The 20,121-nt window shown below is 26.7% G+C and overlaps 5 protein-coding genes across 5 annotated transcripts in view; all 5 read right to left on the reverse strand.

Moving 5' to 3' along the window:
• Positions 1–3,019, reverse strand: part of LOC105624756 (odorant receptor 4-like) — a 6,180-nt gene extending 3,161 nt beyond the window's left edge. The window contains 6 exon segments of the mRNA XM_012206110.1: positions 488–643; positions 785–898; positions 1,112–1,342; positions 2,186–2,287; positions 2,289–2,532; positions 2,967–3,019. Of these exon segments, the coding sequence (XP_012061500.1) occupies positions 488–643; positions 785–898; positions 1,112–1,342; positions 2,186–2,287; positions 2,289–2,532; positions 2,967–3,019 (900 nt within the window).
• Positions 3,020–4,035: 1,016 nt separating this feature from the next.
• Positions 4,036–6,424, reverse strand: LOC105624757 (odorant receptor 4-like). The gene is made up of 6 exons (XM_012206111.1): positions 6,171–6,424; positions 5,377–5,719; positions 4,820–5,056; positions 4,597–4,710; positions 4,290–4,445; positions 4,036–4,086 (listed from the first exon to the last, which is right to left on the reverse strand). The coding sequence occupies exons 1-6, from the start codon at positions 6,422–6,424 to the stop codon at positions 4,036–4,038; spliced, it is 1,155 nt and encodes a 384-aa protein (XP_012061501.1).
• Positions 6,425–7,554: 1,130 nt separating this feature from the next.
• LOC105624735 (odorant receptor 4-like) lies at positions 7,555–9,234 on the reverse strand. The gene is made up of 5 exons (XM_012206090.1): positions 8,911–9,234; positions 8,411–8,647; positions 8,014–8,127; positions 7,717–7,872; positions 7,555–7,602 (listed from the first exon to the last, which is right to left on the reverse strand). The coding sequence occupies exons 1-5, from the start codon at positions 9,232–9,234 to the stop codon at positions 7,555–7,557; spliced, it is 879 nt and encodes a 292-aa protein (XP_012061480.1).
• A 2,751-nt stretch (positions 9,235–11,985) lies between these two features.
• On the reverse strand, positions 11,986–14,518 carry LOC105624758 (odorant receptor 13a-like). Its single transcript, XM_012206112.1, has 6 exons — positions 14,445–14,518; positions 13,615–13,960; positions 12,802–13,038; positions 12,472–12,585; positions 12,199–12,354; positions 11,986–12,036 (listed from the first exon to the last, which is right to left on the reverse strand). Exons 1-6 carry the CDS (start codon positions 14,516–14,518, stop codon positions 11,986–11,988), a joined length of 978 nt encoding a protein of 325 aa, XP_012061502.1.
• A 1,333-nt stretch (positions 14,519–15,851) lies between these two features.
• Positions 15,852–17,945, reverse strand: LOC105624759 (odorant receptor 4-like). The gene is made up of 6 exons (XM_012206113.1): positions 17,872–17,945; positions 17,133–17,475; positions 16,701–16,928; positions 16,422–16,535; positions 16,129–16,284; positions 15,852–15,902 (listed from the first exon to the last, which is right to left on the reverse strand). The coding sequence occupies exons 1-6, from the start codon at positions 17,943–17,945 to the stop codon at positions 15,852–15,854; spliced, it is 966 nt and encodes a 321-aa protein (XP_012061503.1).
• Between the last annotated feature and the right edge of the window lie 2,176 nt (positions 17,946–20,121).

Genomic DNA, 20,121 nt, shown 5'->3' on the forward strand with positions numbered 1-20,121 from the left:
GATAATTTAAATTAATAGACAATTTAGTTAAATTAAACTTAATTATAATAAGTAAGTACACGATATAAATAAAGTAAAGTAAATAATATATACTATAACTAATATATATATATATATATATATATATATATATATATATACATATATATAAAGTATTTGTTATAAGTTATATACAGAGTGTCCAGTATAGAGGGAAGAAAATTTAAGAAGTGATTCTAAAACTGAGAAAATCAAGAACAATAAGATTATGATTTTAGCTTTGTTTCTTAATTATAAATGTTTAAATATTTATGTAAAGGTGTCTAAAGCACGTGGATATTTAAACATTTGTATTTAAAAGATAATTCGCCACAATTTTGTTATTCTATCTTATTTTATCATCTAGAATTATTTTTCAAATTTTCTCGCACTTGTTAATTATTATATATCCGAATAATGTGCAAAATTAATTTATATGCTAATTTATTATGCTATGCATAAGTCTTACACTTGTAAAATATTCTAAGGAGAGATCAACCATTTTTCCAACAGTGAGCGTTAGTTGCTTTTGTGATCTTAATATTATAAATGATAAGATGCGGCTATTCTCAGGTTTCAAGTTATACCATGCAGTATTATATGCTGCATTTCCAATCGCTTTACTCTAATGTGAAAATAATGGAAATGCTTTTCAGTACACTTTGTAAAAATTATTTTAGTCTAATGATAATTTTTTTTTAAATATTTTAATACAAAATTTAGCATCATTTGTAATCATCATTATAAAAGTCATTTTATCGCTAACCTTGTTATTCAGATATTCTCCAGCAAAGCAAAATACAAACGCTTCTAGATTTGTTCCAGCAAAAAAGAAAATAGATCTTACTATCTGCTCCACTGCATCGGGTGTACCAATTGCCTATAGACGAAAAAAATAATTTCACATTTTCATAATTGCATAACAAGGTAAGATTGTTTTTATCTTGTTATGCAATTATGAAAATAGTTGCCTTTATTTATATACATGTGTTATAAAATATAAGGAAATTAATTAAAATAATCGTGCGCTTATTAGTTAGCAATAAACAGTAATTATTAATACATAATATTTTAATTTTCATATTTTACTCACGCTTACGATGACAAACGCCAATGAATAAATCAATATCGAATTAACCATAAACATCACCAATGCGATGTACGTGAACAATTTTTCTACATTCTTTGAGAAATTAATAATTTTCTGATGTCTCTGAATGATTTCATCTGTTGTGATTGATTGGTGCTTCTTTTCACTTTTCTGAGTTGCGAAATTCATTAAACAATAACACAGGATATTCATTTGACCGCCTACATGTAAAACCTGAAAATAAGAAATCCTCTGTTTATACTAAAATTATAATTCTCGCTCTTCTTTATAATCCAGATAATCAAGCCTGTCTCAGTAAAATCACGCAAATCTGTGATTGCTTATAATGCTGACAACTTGCTGTATATTTGTCAATTTGTTCAAATATACCTACATTGTAGCAATACGCAGACAATACTGTATATATATATATATTGCAGTTTAATGGCAGTTTAGTAGCATTACCTCGTCAGTAATATGATTGCATTGCATGATGTTATAGATTAATATAGATTATTATAGCAACATAACCGCAACAGCATAAATTTTGATAATGAAAATTTTTAAGTTATCGGCAAATTGCTGGCAAGTTGCTACTGAAAATTGTCATATCGTGAAGGCATCAACTTGCCAACAAATGCAGACTCAGTTGTTGCAATTTCGGGTAGTAACATATATTTATTTGCAAGCAATATAAGCAACAAGATAAACTCGTTGTTATCTAGAAATCAAATCCTTTATATTTCTCGAATTTACATTTTATATAAAAAGTCGTCTACAATAGGAATAATATAGTATAATAATTTGTAAGTTATAAGAAATTAATTAATCATATCGAATGAGGAGAATAATCGACTATAGTTGATCAATTTCTTACAGCTTACGGTTTATTACACAATATTATTCCCCGTTATAAATGGAAAAAATATGCAGAACATAAGAGAAACAAATTTCTCAAAACAGCAATCATTTACACACACAAGCTTTGCTCAGATTTTAATATCGTTAGATGATTTGTTTCTTTTATTTGATATCGTTACAACTATTCATGATAATTGCTTATGTTCCTTAACTTACCAATACGACAAGTAAAGAATTTATAACACCTGTACCCATGCTGACCATGATACAAATTACAGTTTGCGTTAATAAGATTATTTTGTAAGTTCTTTTTGTGTTTCTCGTCAAAAGGAAGTTCCATTCTGTGGATGTATAACAACTCGGATGTATGATCAGTGACATCAACATCAACCAAGATGACATTTACGCAGTATGTAAAAGCACTGATTAATTGAAGAAGTACTATCACGATATTAATGCGATTCGACAGTTTCGCTTTGCGTATCATTTCATGTATGTAGATTTCATTGTCGGCACAACTATCCCAATCTTCCGTCATCATTTCCAAAGTTTTGTAGAATTTTCTGTGGATGATTTGGTTCGTCGATTATCCTATCGATCACAAAGAAGATCATTTCAAGGCCTTAAAAAATTGTCATCTCCCAAATGTTATTGGACAGTTTTAATAATATGCTTCAACTTTCTCGAATCAGCTTCCACGCTTTTTACATTTTTTTTAATTAAATAAAAATGCAAACCAATATTAAACGTGTAAATATACATATAATTATTAAACGCAACCATATCTTTGAATGTGATTTGATTAATTAAGACAAAATGTGATTTAATTAATTAACACAAAATGTAATTGATTAAATCATTTAATTATAGATTTCCTTTCATCACGTTAATTATTTAAAAATACATCACATGTCACTTAACTGTCATTTGATTATAAGCAATTTATATCATTTATCATATTATTTATATCATTATTTATGTCAATCATTATACTTACCGTTGGTTTATCCAAAGCACAATAACTTTAGTCGTGAATTTCATATATGACATACAGCTACTCAAACAATCTATCAAATTGGAAAGTTCATCGGAATTAAAATGTATCAAAAAATAACGATAATGATAGAACTGAATAATTATTGTTATAATAATCCAAAATAGTTTGCAAAACGGAATGCGTGAATCTGGCCATATTCCGTACAAAGTGCAAATAACTTCTAGCATGCGATCAATAATTCTTTTACGGATCATTATATTCTGTTTACTTTTTTTTCTATGCAAGGGCGAGCAGAAAAAATGTATTGTATAACAAATACTTAAATGAAGTACAATTTGATTATTTGATTTATTTTGATTTAAAAGGAAATACAATTTGATTACTTCTGCCAGATGTACGTTTCGATGGATTGACGTGTATCACACAATTATTGTGTACGTAAAGACTGGGCGCCCTAAAAAGTTATCACACGAATTTACCCTTGAACTGTCGACCAATGGAAATAGCTCATTAAATATTTTTATCATATTCTCTGTAAACTTCACACATATGTTGTGGGTTCTGACAATTTTAATAAAAAAGAGGAAACAGATGGGATCATTTCTCTCTTTCTCCGAGAACTCCGATGACGCAAATTGCTCTCTTTAAATAAGCAATGATGTGCGTGAACATAGTATATTCATACAGTATATTCATGACTGCTCAGTGAGCTTTGAAAATATTTTAAAGTTTGGAAGACGATAGAGAATAAGAAAAAATAAATTACTGCGTATCTATATATCTTTGTGTATCTTCTACTTGTGAACTCGATTTAAAGAAAAATTTCCACGATTTATTTGTCCATAAAAAACCGAAATGATATAGCACTTTTTAAGAGAACTGTATAGATTACTGTAACTTCATATGTCATATTTTATTTAAAAAATTATCTTTATCTCATAGAATAATATTTAGCAAAACACGCAATATTACAATATGTGTTAATATATAACTAGTGAAGATATTTACATGTCTGTATATCCGCTTCACGACTATTGATTGCTAAAAATTGCTGAGATGAACGTGATGTTTATTGTATCGCCAACAATACTGATAGGTAGGATCCTGAAGCATTCATAATCTATAACAATATTGTTGTGCATTAGGAATTGATATTTAAATAGAACATTGCTATGACGAATATAATATTTCTATAACAAAAAGATGCATTGATAAAAAAATATTTTATCTAGTAAATAGTAAATATATATTGTTCAATAAAGATAGAATTAACTATCAAAATTTTCTATTCTAAAAATTTTCTATTCTACTTAAACTTCTTACACTTGTAAAGGATTCTAAGGTGAGATCCATTATCTTGCCAGCTGTTAGCGTCAATTGTTTCTGTGATCTTAATATTATGAGTAACAAAATGCGACTGTCTTTAGATTTCAAATTATACCATGCACAATTGTACGTTGCAAATCCAATCTCTTTGCTCTATGGAAGTAAAAGTAACAAAGAGATGTTTGTAATGTTACTTTAATAATAAAATTTAATTCTATGCCTTGTTTTATAAAAAAAGACATAAAATTATCTACAATATTAATAATTTCTTTTATTGTTATAGTAGTTATTTTTCATCACTGACCTTACTATTTAAATATTCTCCGGCATAACAAAATATGAATGCCTCCAGATTTGTTGACATGAAAAACAAAAGACACTTCATCATCTGCTCCATAATATCATCAGTACCAAGAGCCTGAGAAAATAAAGAAGATATAATAGCATTATGCATTATTTAATGCTCAAATAAGCAAAATTTATGTTTACAGAAAAATTTTTGTCCTCAGTGTGATTATTGTACTTACGGTTACAATAAGAAAACCTAGCGAGCACATTAATATTGTGTTTGACGCGAATATCAATAACGCAATGTACGTATACAAACTCTCGATACTTTCTGAAATTTGAATAATTTTTTGATGCTTTAGAATAATCTTGTTTATCGTGATAATGATTGATTTTTGCTCATTTTCGATTTCTTTAGGAATAAATTCTGCCAACCAATGTTGCAAAACATCCATTTGACCACCTACATGTATAATCTAACAAAAAATTTTATTTTTAATTAAAATTTTTTAGCTAAACATTTAAAAATAATTAAACTATCAATAGTTTATATAAAGAAGAATAAAACAAAATATCAGCAATTTATAAATATAATTTCCAAATATATATTTAACAAAATATTTTATACAGATAATATAATTCACGGAATTAGTCTTTAATTTTGTAGAGTTATGTTTTTGTCATTAAAGAGCAAAGTATTAATATATTATTGTACAGAAAGGACAATACAAAATTTCAAATAATTATAATTATATACATATTTTTAATTATAATTACTTATGCAATTATAACTTACCATAGCCAAAAATATAATATTTATAACACCAGATGCCCAATTTGTAAGAATCATGTGTATAGATTCTATGATTAACATTGCTCTATACACTCGCTGCGTATTAACGCTGAAGGGAAGTACTAATTTGTTGATAAGTGGCAACTCGATTTTATCTGTAATATCGACATCAGCGATGATAGTTCCTATGCAATACGCAGCAATCGTCACCGTGTGAAGGATGAATATTATATTAGTGATACGATTCGATATTTTTGCCTTGTCTGTCATTACGCGCATGCTGATGTCATTCTTAGCGCAATCATTCCAGTCGTCCGTGATTAACATCAAAGTCTCCACGAATTTTCTGTGGATGATTGTTCCTCGATCATGCTGTCGAATTCAAATAAAATCCTATTCATCGCGCCACAGTGAAGCCTATTTTTTAAAATATTTTATCCCCGAAATAACATCACTATAACTCTTTTTTCAGCGAAATTTTTTTCTTATATATTTCTGTAATTATCATATTTTTTCCAGAATCAAGTAATAATAAAAATCAAGTAATAATAAAATCAAATAATAATAAAAACCATCAAGTAATAATAAAAAATTAAATATGTGCATAGAGATAAAAAAGGCTAAGTAATTTTTTATAATCAATATTTTTTATAAATTATAAATTATATAATCAATATATTATTGCTTTTGATCTTAATTGTACATATCTTAATTGATATGTATACATCAATAATGAAATTATAAATGACAATGAAAAATTTATCATTTCAATAACATTACACACTCGCTTTACTTACCGTTGATTCACCCAAAACGCAATGAGTTTAGTGATTACTTTCGCGTGTGCTAAGAAGCTGCATAAGCAATCTACCAAGTTAAAAAAATTTTGCGCATTTAAATGCGTCGTAAAATAGAGACAATGACAGAATCCAATAAATCCTAGTGTAATAATCCAAAATAATCTGCTGATTAAAATAATTATTCCGTCTGAACCGATGCCACACCAAGGAAGCATACGAAACACTATGCGGTTAATTGTGCTTTTAGTCATAACTCTTTATTTCTTTTTGCACTCGATTTATTCAAGCAAACGCATTAGAAAATATTTAATACAGTAAGACTTATTAAAAGAGAATTTTTAAGAAAATTAAAGAATTTAGAGATATATCTTCTAATGACAGAATAATGTATATCATTGGACACTCTGCGTAAAGACTGATGAGTTGTGGGTAGGAGTTATTCGGGCGGATGCCTCTGGCAAATCGACCAATGAAAGTTGCTCATGAAATATTTTTATTGTGCGTGCAAGTCTCAAATATGTTTCCTTGAAACTTTGTGGAAAAAAAATGAGAATAAATAAGATATCTTCGATACTCTGGTACTGACAATGCAGCCATGAAGTGCGTACGTTAAATATGTAATGATCCATATGGAGAGCTACATGTATCGTCCGTCCTATGAGAGAATGTCGTCAATTTTTGTCCATCACGGCATTACAACTTTTCTTAGAAATCGTCTACTGACTAATAAATAGACGATAATGTTTCATAAGAAACAATTGATGGTATAGTGCCGATGCATTGACGATATAACTATTGATTTTATTGTCTTAATATTATATCGTATTAATTCGCGATAGTAACGTCACGCAGTAAATGCTGATTTTTGAAACACTGGCTTTTGTATAAAGTTGCATATAATTATTTTTCTCTACTATACGAAAAATTTTTGAGTAATATAGATAAATCTCAATCAAGAAAAATTTTTTTCTATTAAATTAAAATAATATTGATGTGTGCATATCGTTATTATATTTAATATATATTTAACGTGCAAATGAAAATTCTTTTGCAGAGAATAATAAAATATTTTATTTCTAAATTGAAGGAATAAATTCATGATTTTTAATTAATATAAAATCTGATTGCGTTATATAATGTATTGTAATTTAAGAAAAGATGCGAATTAGATTATTGTACTAAATTTATATTTCGGGAAATATAAATTATATATATTACAATGTGAATTCCTAGAATTACTAATATACAAATAATTCCCCAAGTAGTAAGCTAAGTTACTTATTATAATGTCATTATTTTGATGTTAAAATGACATCTTTAATGTCTTTTTACTTGAATCATAATACTTCTTTGTTAAAAAAGAAATCGACACTCTAGTTTATTACATTGCCAATAATACCGATAAATATGATCCCGAAGTATTCATAATCTAGAAAAATATTGTATTTTGATATTAGAGAATATTTTGTTTTATATTTTTAATATTAAAAAATACTTTTCATCATAAAGACGAAATTTTTATGTATATAAATATAAATCTTACACTTGTAAAAGATTGTAAGGATAGTTCCATCATTTTTCCAGCTGTAAGCGTCAGTGGCTTTTGTGATCTTAGTATAACAAATAACAGGACACGACTATCTTTAGATTTCATATCGTACCATGCAGAATTGTATGCTGCAAAACCAATTTCTTTACTCTATAAAAATGGAAATAATAGAAAAATTTTTAATGTTTTAATATTCTTTATAACAGCTTTTTTAATTAAATACAATAAATTGTTATTTATTAACATTCTATGGTAAATATTAATATTTTTTAAATAAATTTTATTGCTAACCTTGTTTTTCAAATATTCTCCAGCATAGCAAAATATATATGCTTCGAGGTTCGTTATAAAGTAAAATAAAAAGGATTTTACTAATTGCTCTGACGCGTTGGAGCTGCCGATTGCCTGTAATATTGTGCAACAATGTGGTATGAGAAAAATTATTAAATATAAACTATTAAATATAACACGAGTAATGTACAATGTATTAAATATGTAATAATATATTTAATTATTATATTTTATTACAACATATTTTAAGTAAATGTAATTAATAAAAACTTAAATAAATAAAATAAATTTAAAAAATTAATAAGTAAAAATTAATAAGTAAGTTAATATTTAATGTTATATTATTTGCAATTATATTCTGAAACATTATAAGTTTATATTTAATAATCTTACTCACTGTTACGACAAGGAACGCTAGCAAACAAATCATTACCGAGTTTGACACAAATAGCACCAGCGCAATATATGTAAAAAGACTTTCGATATATTCCGATAAACGTATAATCTTTTTATGCTTATAAATAATTTTAGTTGCTGCGATGGAGACTGATTCATCTTTGCTTTCATTTTTGGAGCATACAAGATGCGTTAACCAGTAACGCACAATATCGATTTGGCCAGCTGTATGAAAGGTCTGAAAATAAAGATTCCATTGCCTATGGAATTAATTAGAATCCGTAACTAGTTGTTCAAACTGCAAAAATGGATATTGTACAAAATAATATTATCAAAATCCGAAAATAGTAATTTAGATAACATAGTTTATTCCAATTTTTGTATCTGTCACATATTTCATGCTTTTAAATGGTAAATACAATATAGTTACAAATTTAAAAATTAAAAAATTGTTTAAGTATTTTCGCAATCTTGAATATCATTTGCACATCCACAACTTACTAGAATTATTAACAAAGAATTTATTGCACCAGATGACCAGGACCACATCATCAAGAAAAAGAATTCTGTTATTAAAATACATCTATATGTGCGTTGCGTATTTATATCAAAGGGAATTTCTATTTTAGTGAAGAAGCGTAACTCTGTGGTCGTGTTATCGGTAACGTCGACATTGGCCAGAATGACACCAATACCATGGCCAGAAACTGTCATTGTATGAAGAATGAGAATTAAGTTTGTAATACGTTCCGATATTTTTGCTTTGCTTGCTGTCTCACGCAAGCTGATATCGTTATTAGCGCAATCACTCCAATCCTCTTGCATTATTGTCAAAACTTCGATGAATTTTCTATGAATGGTGATGTTCACCGATCATATTGTCGATCTTAAAGCAATCTTAATTTTCGTGCTGTGACCACATGTTTTAGATATTTATTATTCCTGAATGTAATATATGTAAACCAAAATCTCTCACGTATTCCAATTAGCAAAATTTGATGGAATACTTTTATAAATTTTTTTTTCAATTTTGCATACATATGTTACTTACCGCTGATTCAACCAAAACACAAGGCACTTAAAAAGCATTTTGGAATGTGCCATAACGACAGGCAAGATGTCCATGAATTCCCAAAGTGTGGCCGAATGCATATGTATCATAAAATAACGGTAATGACAGCACTGAATAATTATCACTGAAACGATGAATAACATTCTCGAAAATAAAACACATGATGCGCCTGGCCAAACACCGCTCAAAGTGAGTATAAATTTTGCCATGCGATTAAGTGGATTCTGATCCATAATTTTTTATACGAAAAAAACGATTTTGCTAAAACATAAAAATTTTGTTAGCTATATACAAATCTGAAAATAATTTTATTAGATCATCAAAATAATTATATAGAAAAAACTTGTGTATAATGAACAATACAAAGAAACTTCAATATTCTGCTATAACAAGCTTCAATATCTACATAATTATTTTGATAAGTAATTATTTTGATGAATTCAGTAAAATTATTTTCAGATGTGTATTGAGCTAAATTTTTACATACTTCGGTACCGTTCTTTACGTATAGCTCTTTTTATTCTTGTCCGAATGAATAAGTTTATCAAAATATATGACAGATAAGAATGAAAATCTTTGGAGACAAAAGACAAAAGACAAAAGAAATATGCTTCAACCAAGTGTGTGTCTATCTTTGATGGGCTGTTCGGTGAAATATAATTTATATTTTGATGAAAATTATACATCACAGAATATCGAGACTAAGAAATAGAAAAAAAAATCTAAAACATCATTAAACAGCTATATCCCTCAATGCAATAAAATGTATTCATTAAATATTTTTATCATACTGTCAGCACAGATCGCAAATATATTTGCCGTATTTTTTTTCTCAAATTTGTTGCAAGAGAAGAAAGAAAAAAAATAAAGAGTCATTTTTCCCTCACTTGATAATATAACTGCGAATTGTCTACTTTAAATATGCAAAGATTCGTACGGAGATAGATAAAATGACTATATATAGTCTATAGTCAGTCAGTCTGCGGAACTTCAGGAAAATTTCAAAATCTAGAGAAATTGGAAGGAAAGAGAATTCCCATGTGAATGAAATGTTATTTGTAATAATGAAAAGTGTTTATCATAATTTATGTGTAATTAGTAATATTCATGTTTTAGTAATATGATAATAATATTACAAATATTACACGGATTTCTAATCAGGGATGTAAAAATATATATGTGAAAAATTCATCACAATTTAAATAAATCAAAACTATTCTATACTTTATACCATCAGGTATTATTGTAATATCTGCCTATGCATAAATTAAAAATTTATGCATAGGCAGATATTACAATAATACCTGATGGCCAATCGTGATCAATGATATCTCAGAAAAGTTCTAAAATATATAGAGGGGAAAGAATCGACAGGAATAAAAATTGTAAAGTGCGATGTTACGGAACATTATTTTACTTGTTAGAATTCAAGCAAATAATAAATTTTATTCTTTACATAGTAAACAGTGTTTATAGTATTTCTTAACTGTAGATGTACCGATAAAACAAAAAAATAAGAAGCTTTATGATTATTTTGTATTATATTTGAAAAAATATGTTGTATTATAATGTGCGTTTTTATAACTAGTGAATTTAGTGAATTAGGAATAATTTATATTTTCTACTAACTATTAATAAATCAAAACTATTTATAACTTCGTAATTGTGTAAAAGATAGAATATACGTAATTATAATGTCTGGCACATATAACAAATTACGTATACAAAGTGACAATTATAATAGTTAATCAAATATATCTTATTAATTATTTAAAATTTATTATAAATTATGCGAGTATAAAAAATATATTGTTTTAATGTTGAGATAAAATGTTTTTAGAAAAGTAAATCCTACAAGTATATAAAAACGTTTTGTTATTTTGATGTTATTATGTATATCATATTCGTTATTGTTTTTCGTGAATTTCATTGGATGAGAGGAAAAAAAAAGAAGGATCATTTCTCTCTCTCTTGAGCATTAATTTATTAATAGTATATTGTCTGTTTTAAATATACAATGATTCATATTTTATGTTTCTGTCTATTACTCTATTAACATATAGGTTTTTTTCATAGAGTTTGGCAATAAACTGAACTAAATTAAATTAAATTAAATTAAAAATTTATGCATAGGCAGATATTACAATAATACCTGATGGCCAATCGTGATCAATGATCTCTCAGAAAAGTTCTAAAATATATAGAGGGGAAAGAATCGACAGGAATAAAAATTGTAAAGTGCGATGTTACGGAACATTATTTTACTTGTTAGAATTCAAGCAAATAATAAATTTTATTCTTTACATAGTAAACAGTGTTTATAGTATTTCTTAACTGTAGATGTACCGATAAAACAAAAAAATAAGAAGCTTTATGATTATTTTGTATTATATTTGAAAAAATATGTTGTATTATAATGTGCGTTTTTATAACTAGTGAATTTAGTGAATTAGGAATAATTTATATTTTCTACAATTATTTAAAAATTATTGATGAACTCTCGTTCATTGAATCGCCAACAGCATTGATAAATATGAACCCGAAGCATTCATGATCTAAAACAATATTATCTGTTACTTCTTTTGTTTTAAAAATTGATATTTTTAGAATAAATATTCTAATATTATAAGTCTATATATAATAAGCAAGTACATATATGCTTTTTTTGTTATCTTTTTTTTCGTATTTAAAGATAAAAAGTTTACATATAATCTTACGCTTGTAAAAGCTTGTAAAGACAAATCCATCATCTTTCCTATCGTGAGTGTCAATTGTTTTTGCGATCTCAATATGATAAATAACAAGATTCGACTTTCAGTAAATTTTAAATCGTACCATTCACAGTTGTACGCCGCGACACCAATTTCTTTACTCTATGAAAATGGAAATAATAAAATTTTTAATATTCACAGTATTCTTTACAATATTTTGCGAGATATAGAAAATAATATATTATATATTTTTATCATTGTTATTATTTTGTTATTAACCTTGTTATTCAAATATTCTCCAGCATAACAAAATATAAATGCTTCGAGATTTGTTGTAATGTAGAATAGAATTGATTTCATTATTTGTTCAACCGCGTTGGGGCTTCCGATTGCCTGAAAAATTGCAAAAATAATATACGAGAAGTTATTAAAAATACAAATCAACAATATGATATAAAATATAAATTAAACATAACAAAGAAAATGAAAATGTATAAATATACAATATAAATAATACTATGTAATATAAAAAATAAATTATTAAATAATATTATTGTCAATTACAATTAGAAGAATTACAATAGTTTTGTATTTAATGATATTACTCACTGTTACGATAACAAAACCTATAGAACATATCATTATTGTGTTTGACACAAACTGAAGCAATGCAATATACGAATAAAGTATTTCAATGTTTCTTGAAAAACTGATGATTTTTTGGTGTTTTTGAATAATTTTGCTTGTAGTCGCAGCTACTGATTTATGTTTATCTTCATTCTTACGAGGCACAAGCTGCATCAACCAATGACGCATAATCTCGATTTGGCCAGCCGTATGTAAGATCTGAAAATAAAAAATAAGAAACTAAAAATAAAAATATCTTAGATACAAACTAAAATAAGATGTATACAGAATATTTTAGGATCTCTAACACAAAATTTAGGAGATCTTATAAAAAGAAAATCAACTTTTGTTCAGGAAAATCAACTTTCTGTTCTCCAACGTAGTTTTAAGGAACCGTGAGTCCGGTTACATGTGATGTCTGACATGTTCTTTGATTATATTTTTGTAAAAAAAGAACAGCAAAGAAAGCAAAAATGTAGGCTAGTAGACGTGCGCAATGTTGTTAGCGATCGATTGCGTGTCTTACAACCGGTCGAACAAGGACATGTAATTCTTTAAAAATGCCTCGGAGAATACAAATTTTTTAACGAGATTTGATTTTTTTGGATGAATCATTATTTATATTTCCCCTCAAAAAACGAATTAAATAAACGTACAATGATTAAATAATATCGTCAAAACACAAAGAATTTTTTATAAGCCATTTTAATTTTTGCATCTTTTACGTTGGCATTCAAACGCATATTATCATTTTAATTAGATACAATTTGCATGGATAAAGAATTTTTAACTTACCAGTGTTAATAATAAAGAGTTTGTTATACCAGTCGCCCATCCGCAAAGAATCATAAGTAAAAATTCCGCGATTAAAACAGTTCTGTATGTAAATTGAGTGTTTATGTCGAAAGGAATTTCTATCTTGTTGACTAAAGGCAGTTCTTTCGTAGTGTCAGAGACATCAATATCAGCTAAGATAATACCAATGCAATATGCAACAATTGCCATCGTATGAAGGGTGATGATTGCATTTGTAAAGCGATCCGATATTTTTGCTTTGCGTGTTGTCTCACGTATGCTGATGTCATTATTAGAGCAATCATTCCAATCTTCTGCCATCACTGTCAAAATTTCGACGAATTTTCTGTGAATAATTGCTTTTTATTAATCATATTATCAAAATAATCTTAATTGTCATGTAAATGTCTAGGCACTTAAAATTAACAAATAATTAACAAATAAAGATTTGTTTGATTTTTATTTACTAATAATTTTTGTTTATAAATTATTAATATAATGAATATAATTATATATTGATATTATAAAATAAAAATATTGCTACAATATTTTTTAATTAAAGCGCTTTATAATATTTTCTTACCTGAAGCTGGTCAAATTATGAAATGCACACATAATATTTTAAAAAGAATGGTGATTACATAGTAATATTATTTGCAATTCTACTTTTAAAGAGAAAATTATTATAAAAATAAATTTTCTGTAAAATTGTAATTTTGAAATAAGAAAATATATTTTTCGCTAGTTTTGACATGAATGATTATAGTGACATCAATTGTAATATTTTTATCTAATGCAACATTGTATACAAATTAAATAATATTACTTACTGCTCATTTAACCAAAACACAAGGAACTTAATAATAATTTTAGAATATGCTAGGAAACTGGACAGACAATCCATTAAATCCAATATTTCGGCAGAATGTACATGTGTCAGAAAATAACGGTAGTGACAGAATAAGGTAACTGTCAATGAAACAATCCAAAATATTCTACAAGGTAGAACAAACGATGCGCCCGGCCAAATACCACACAAAGCGAGCATAAATTTCAACGTGTGGTTAAATGTATTTTTACGAGTCATAATTTCTTATTTCTTTTTATTCTTCGTTGTACACAGCGAATTCATCAAGATGCGTAGAACAAGAAACTTCAGGTAGATAAAAGAAATATATTCTGATCAAACGCATACGTTTCTACATATTATAGGTACATGCATGAAGAAAACTGGAAGTTTCAAAGAAATTTCAATAGATTCAACCATCAACAATTGATCGTAATTGGAGTTGCTCATTAAATATTTTCATCATGTCGAGCGCATAGACCGCGAATACATTTTGTTGGTTTTTCATTTATTTAACATAAGAAATGGAAAGATACGTGAGGTTTTTTCTCTCTTGTGCGTTTGTACTATAATCGTGAATTGTTCACTTTAAATATGTAACGATACGTGCGGACGTAGATACGATATATATGTCCAATGATCAATCATGACGATGTTTTAGAAAATGTCTTAATCTCTCAAGAATGAACAAACGGGCAACTATACACAATATTACAAAATGTTACATTAATTTGCATATAATAGCTAAAAGTGATTTTGTTATAAAATATAGATACGGATAAAATACAATTAAGATTAACAAATGCATGGATTTGTATCTGAAAATGTATGTGAAATAATATTACATATATATCAATCAGAATTTGCGCAAATGAATATTCAAACAGATTAAATGATATAATTTCGTTAATTCGTTACATTATATTTTTTGTAAATAATTTTAGTGTAAATCATTTTGTAAATCATTTATCTTTTTATAACGAGAAATGTATACCTAATTATTTAACTATTTTATTTAATATTTTCTTTAAAAATTGAAATGTGTGTAAAACTGGACATGGAAAACACAAAAGTCACATCAGATTATCGTATTTTTCATTAATTCAATTTTGATTATTGATTAATAATATTATTGATATGACATAATATAATTATCTTACAATTCTTAGAAAATAGAAAGCTAAGGTACTCTGATAACATTTTAAAAAATGACTTATTTTATATTCTATTATAGATTACTACAATGTAGATTTAAGAATATTTAAATTATATACTACTATTTAAGCCATAAAAAATATGTGTTGTACTATATGCATCTAGTGAAGATATATTTACTTCATAATATATACTTCACGACTACTGTATAAAAATCTTCAAATATATGACGTAATTATTGCATAGCCAGTAATACTGACAAATATGATCCTGATGCTTTCATGATCTAAAATAAAGTACGGTCTTTTTATATTAGAAATTAATATTTCAGAAGATTTTGTCACCAAGGAACGTTTTAAATATTGCTATAAAAAATTTACAAACTTAATGGATTGGTAGAAAAAAAATTTAGATAGACAAAAAGTAAATTTTATATAGAAAGTATCTTGATACAAATATTACGTATATAATTATTGTCCAAAATTATTGTATGTACTATGTATAAGTCTTACACTTGTAAATGATTCTAAGGAGAGATCCATTATTTTTCCAACTGTAAGTGTCAATTGCTTTTGCGCTCTTAATATCACGAATATTAAATTACGACTGTTTTTAGGTTTCATTTCATACCAGGCGGAATTGTACGCTGCATTTCCGATAGCTTTACTCTGAATGTTGAAAATTGTTAAAAGAGGTTGCCATAATATGTATTAATTTATATGTTTTAAAATATATGTATTAAAATTTCTTCTTCCAACAATCTCAAAATAATCATTATTTTCATAATTATTTTCTCATCTCTAACCTTGTTTTTTATATATTCTCCTGCGTAACAAAATATAAATGCTTCGAGATTCGTCACGGTATAAAATAAAAGAGATCGTACTATGTGTTCCGTTGCATCGGGACTGCCAATTGCCTGCATTATTAAAGTAGCAATTATTAAATACGTTCCAAAATTATAAATAGACTTCTGCGTTACTTTAATTAATAGCAAAAAATTTATTTTGTTACAAAAATTAACGTTTAATTTTATAAAATGCAGTATTCATTATTATGTATAATACTTAATGTTTTTACTCGCCGTTACAATAAGAAATCCCAAAGAACAAATCAGCACAGTGTTTGATGTAAATTGCACTAACGCGATGTATGTATATAAATCTTCAATATATTCCGAAAAATTAATGATTCTTTGATGTTTGCGAATAATTCTATTTGTCATGACAGCCTCGGATCCTTCATTTTTTCGTGGTACGAGTTCACTTAACCAGCAACGCAAAATATCCATTTGACCACCTACATGTAAAGTCTAGAAAGAAAAATGATTTTTTGTCTATCAATCATTATGTGTATCAATCAAAGTAATGCATTAAATAACCAAAAAATCGTTTTAAGACAATATTGCAATTATTTTTATAATTACCAATATGTATTATAATTATTTTTATAATTACCAATATATATTATTTATGACATGTATATTTCGCATGCGTTGCTTACCAAACTGACTTACTAAAGTTAAGAGCAAAGCATTTAATAGACCTGTTCCGCAGCCGGACATGATAAGATGCACGAATTGCATAGTCAGAAGCATTTTATACATGCGTTTTGTATTTATGTTAACAGGAAGCTCCACCTTTAAGAGAAGAGGTAGTTCGGATTGCTCGGAGATGTCGACATCAGCCAAAAGAATGCCAATACTATACGCAACAATAGTTAATGTATGAAGAGTAAACATTGCATTAGTGATACGATCTGCTAATTTAGCTTTGCATGCTGTTTCGCGCATATTGATGTTACTGCTAGCGCAATCGTTCCAGTCCTCTGCCATTATCATCAAGATTTCAAAGAATTTTCTACAAATTATTAACTTGATTATTCGGCTATGGGAAAAATGTAAGACACAGAAGCCTGTGTATTTAGAGAAGTATACTGTATAAAGTATTTTTATAAACACTAAATAATTTTTTAAAATACAAATGTTTTTATTTATGTATTATTTTCTTTAAATGATACTTTAACTTTCCGTTCTTATTTACATTTTGGCAAAATAAAATGTGTACAAAAATTTTTTATACCCTTATTGTCAGAAATTTAAAAAAATTTGTGTATAACATATAATAATTATTAAATATTTTATTTATTTGTTTATCTATATAATTATAATAAATATAGAAAGTAATGACAGAAAATAATGGAAATGACTTTAGGTAACACATATGTTAATTATTTACTGTAACATTTGTACTTACCGTTCATTCAGCCAAAATATAATCAATTTAATTGAAAATTTTACTTGCGTTAGGAAACTACTGAAACAGTCCATCAGATCAAAAATATCTTTAGAATGCAAATGCATTAAAAGATAACGGCAATGACAAATTTCATCTATTGCTAATGCGATAACCCAGTACACCCTGCAGATTATAACACATGTTGTGCCTGGCCATATACCACACAGGGTGAGCATTAATTTTAACGTACGATTAATTGTGCTTTTATGTGTCATTTTCCTTATTTCTTTTTACTTTCGTTTTTACCCGAAGAAAAACATCAGTTTATACATAGGACAAACGTTTCTTCAGAGAGGTAAAAGAAGTTGTTCTCTGTTTTTCAATTTTTTTTTTGTTCAATATTCAATATTTTCCACTCAGTATTTTCCAATGAAAACTCGATGTATATTCTAGAATAACTTCATAAAGACTGGAAGATCCTACAAAATCATCAAATAGGCGCTCTCTACCATGATCGGCCAATAAGAATATCTCATTAAACGTTCATTTCATGCAGCCCTTACTTACATACATTTATCGTAACTTTTCACAACATCGATATAAGAAGAGAGAGAATAGTAGGGTCATTTCTCCTTCCCTTGGGTGCTGGTAATGTAATAGCATACTATCCAGTTTAAATATGCAATGATTCATACGAACATGACCGCGACGACGCACGCATCTGACGGTCAGCCGCACTTCAACGTACACTCCGGAAAAGTTTTGAAATTCATGCACCAAAGCAGCAGAAAAGCAACAAAGAAACCCAAGTGCAGTGCTAATATATAAATATTTCCGAATGTACAAAGCAATTTGCAGCGTATCTGTGTGGACTAATGTTTTACAAGAAATCAACAAGTGCATAGAAAATGCATAAGTAACAATAGATGTGAAAATAACCAATATAATGTTTCAAATACGAAGAATATGTTTGAAGAACTAAGTAATTATGTGTCCTAAATAGAAACCATAGTAAGAATACATAATTTTTCTCAAACTAATGAAAGAAATATCACGATTTTTGTTACAGTTTTCTATATACAGTTAATAATTTTATACGATGATATAAAAATATATATTAAAAAATATTTATTATGTATATATTAATATATATTTATATATATATTTATATATATTTATATATATTTATATGTACATATATTATGTTTTAATTTTTCTAATTAAAAAATCGATCTTTATTCGATCACTCGGTTACTTCAGGCGACTATCACTTAAGAAATTAGTTACACAATGGATATTAATATCTGGTTTATTTCATTGCCAGTAGTACCAATAAATACGATTCTGAAACCTTCATCTATAACAATAATAATAATCAGTGATAATGAAAAATGAATATGCATTATTACCAGATATATCGTTACTATATTTCAGAAGTAACATACTCAGAAATGATTTTTGAGTTATTATAAATGAGTTCAGTAAATATTGTTATTACTTATTAAGCGTAATTTAACTTGACTTCATTTAAAAAATCATCAAAATCATTACAATTCAAAAAGGGTGGATTTTTAAAAATTGTGAAAATTTTTTACAAGTAAAAAATTATATTAATCTAATTATATAATATAATAATTATATATAATATAATAATTATAATATAATATAATAATTATATATATAATATAATATATATAATATAATAATAAATAAATATAATAATAAATAAATATATATAATAAATATATATAATATAATAATTATAATATATATAATATAAAAATCTAATTTAATATAAAAAAAATTGAACAAGAATAAGAATATATACTCTTTTTGCCTATAATGATTGATTTGATTAGTTTCCTAATAATTTTCTATCAAGTTAAAAAATATTTTCTTTTTTGGAAATCTTAATTTATCGAGTTGTGTTATTTTCGAAGTAAGAAAGCAATGAATCTATATATAAGATGTTTATATAACAAAAAAGTTTTTATCTCTTTCTGAACAATAAAAATATTATTCGCTAATAGATAATAAAAATATGGATATCTATTATTGTATATAAAAAGTTAAGATATGCTTTTTCTTTAATTATATATATTATATCTACATATATTTTACATTTGTAAAGCACTCAAAGGAAAGGACTGTCATCTTGCCTGCCATAAACTTCAATTGTCTTTTGAGATTAAAATTTGTTACATTATATTTTTTAAAAATAATTTTTAGCGTTATTCTTTTTACAACGAGAAATGTGTATATATATAT

The sequence above is a fragment of the Atta cephalotes genome, assembly GCF_000143395.1.
Source record: "Atta cephalotes unplaced genomic scaffold scaffold00087, whole genome shotgun sequence".
NCBI classification, from domain to species: Eukaryota; Metazoa; Arthropoda; class Insecta; order Hymenoptera; family Formicidae; genus Atta; species Atta cephalotes.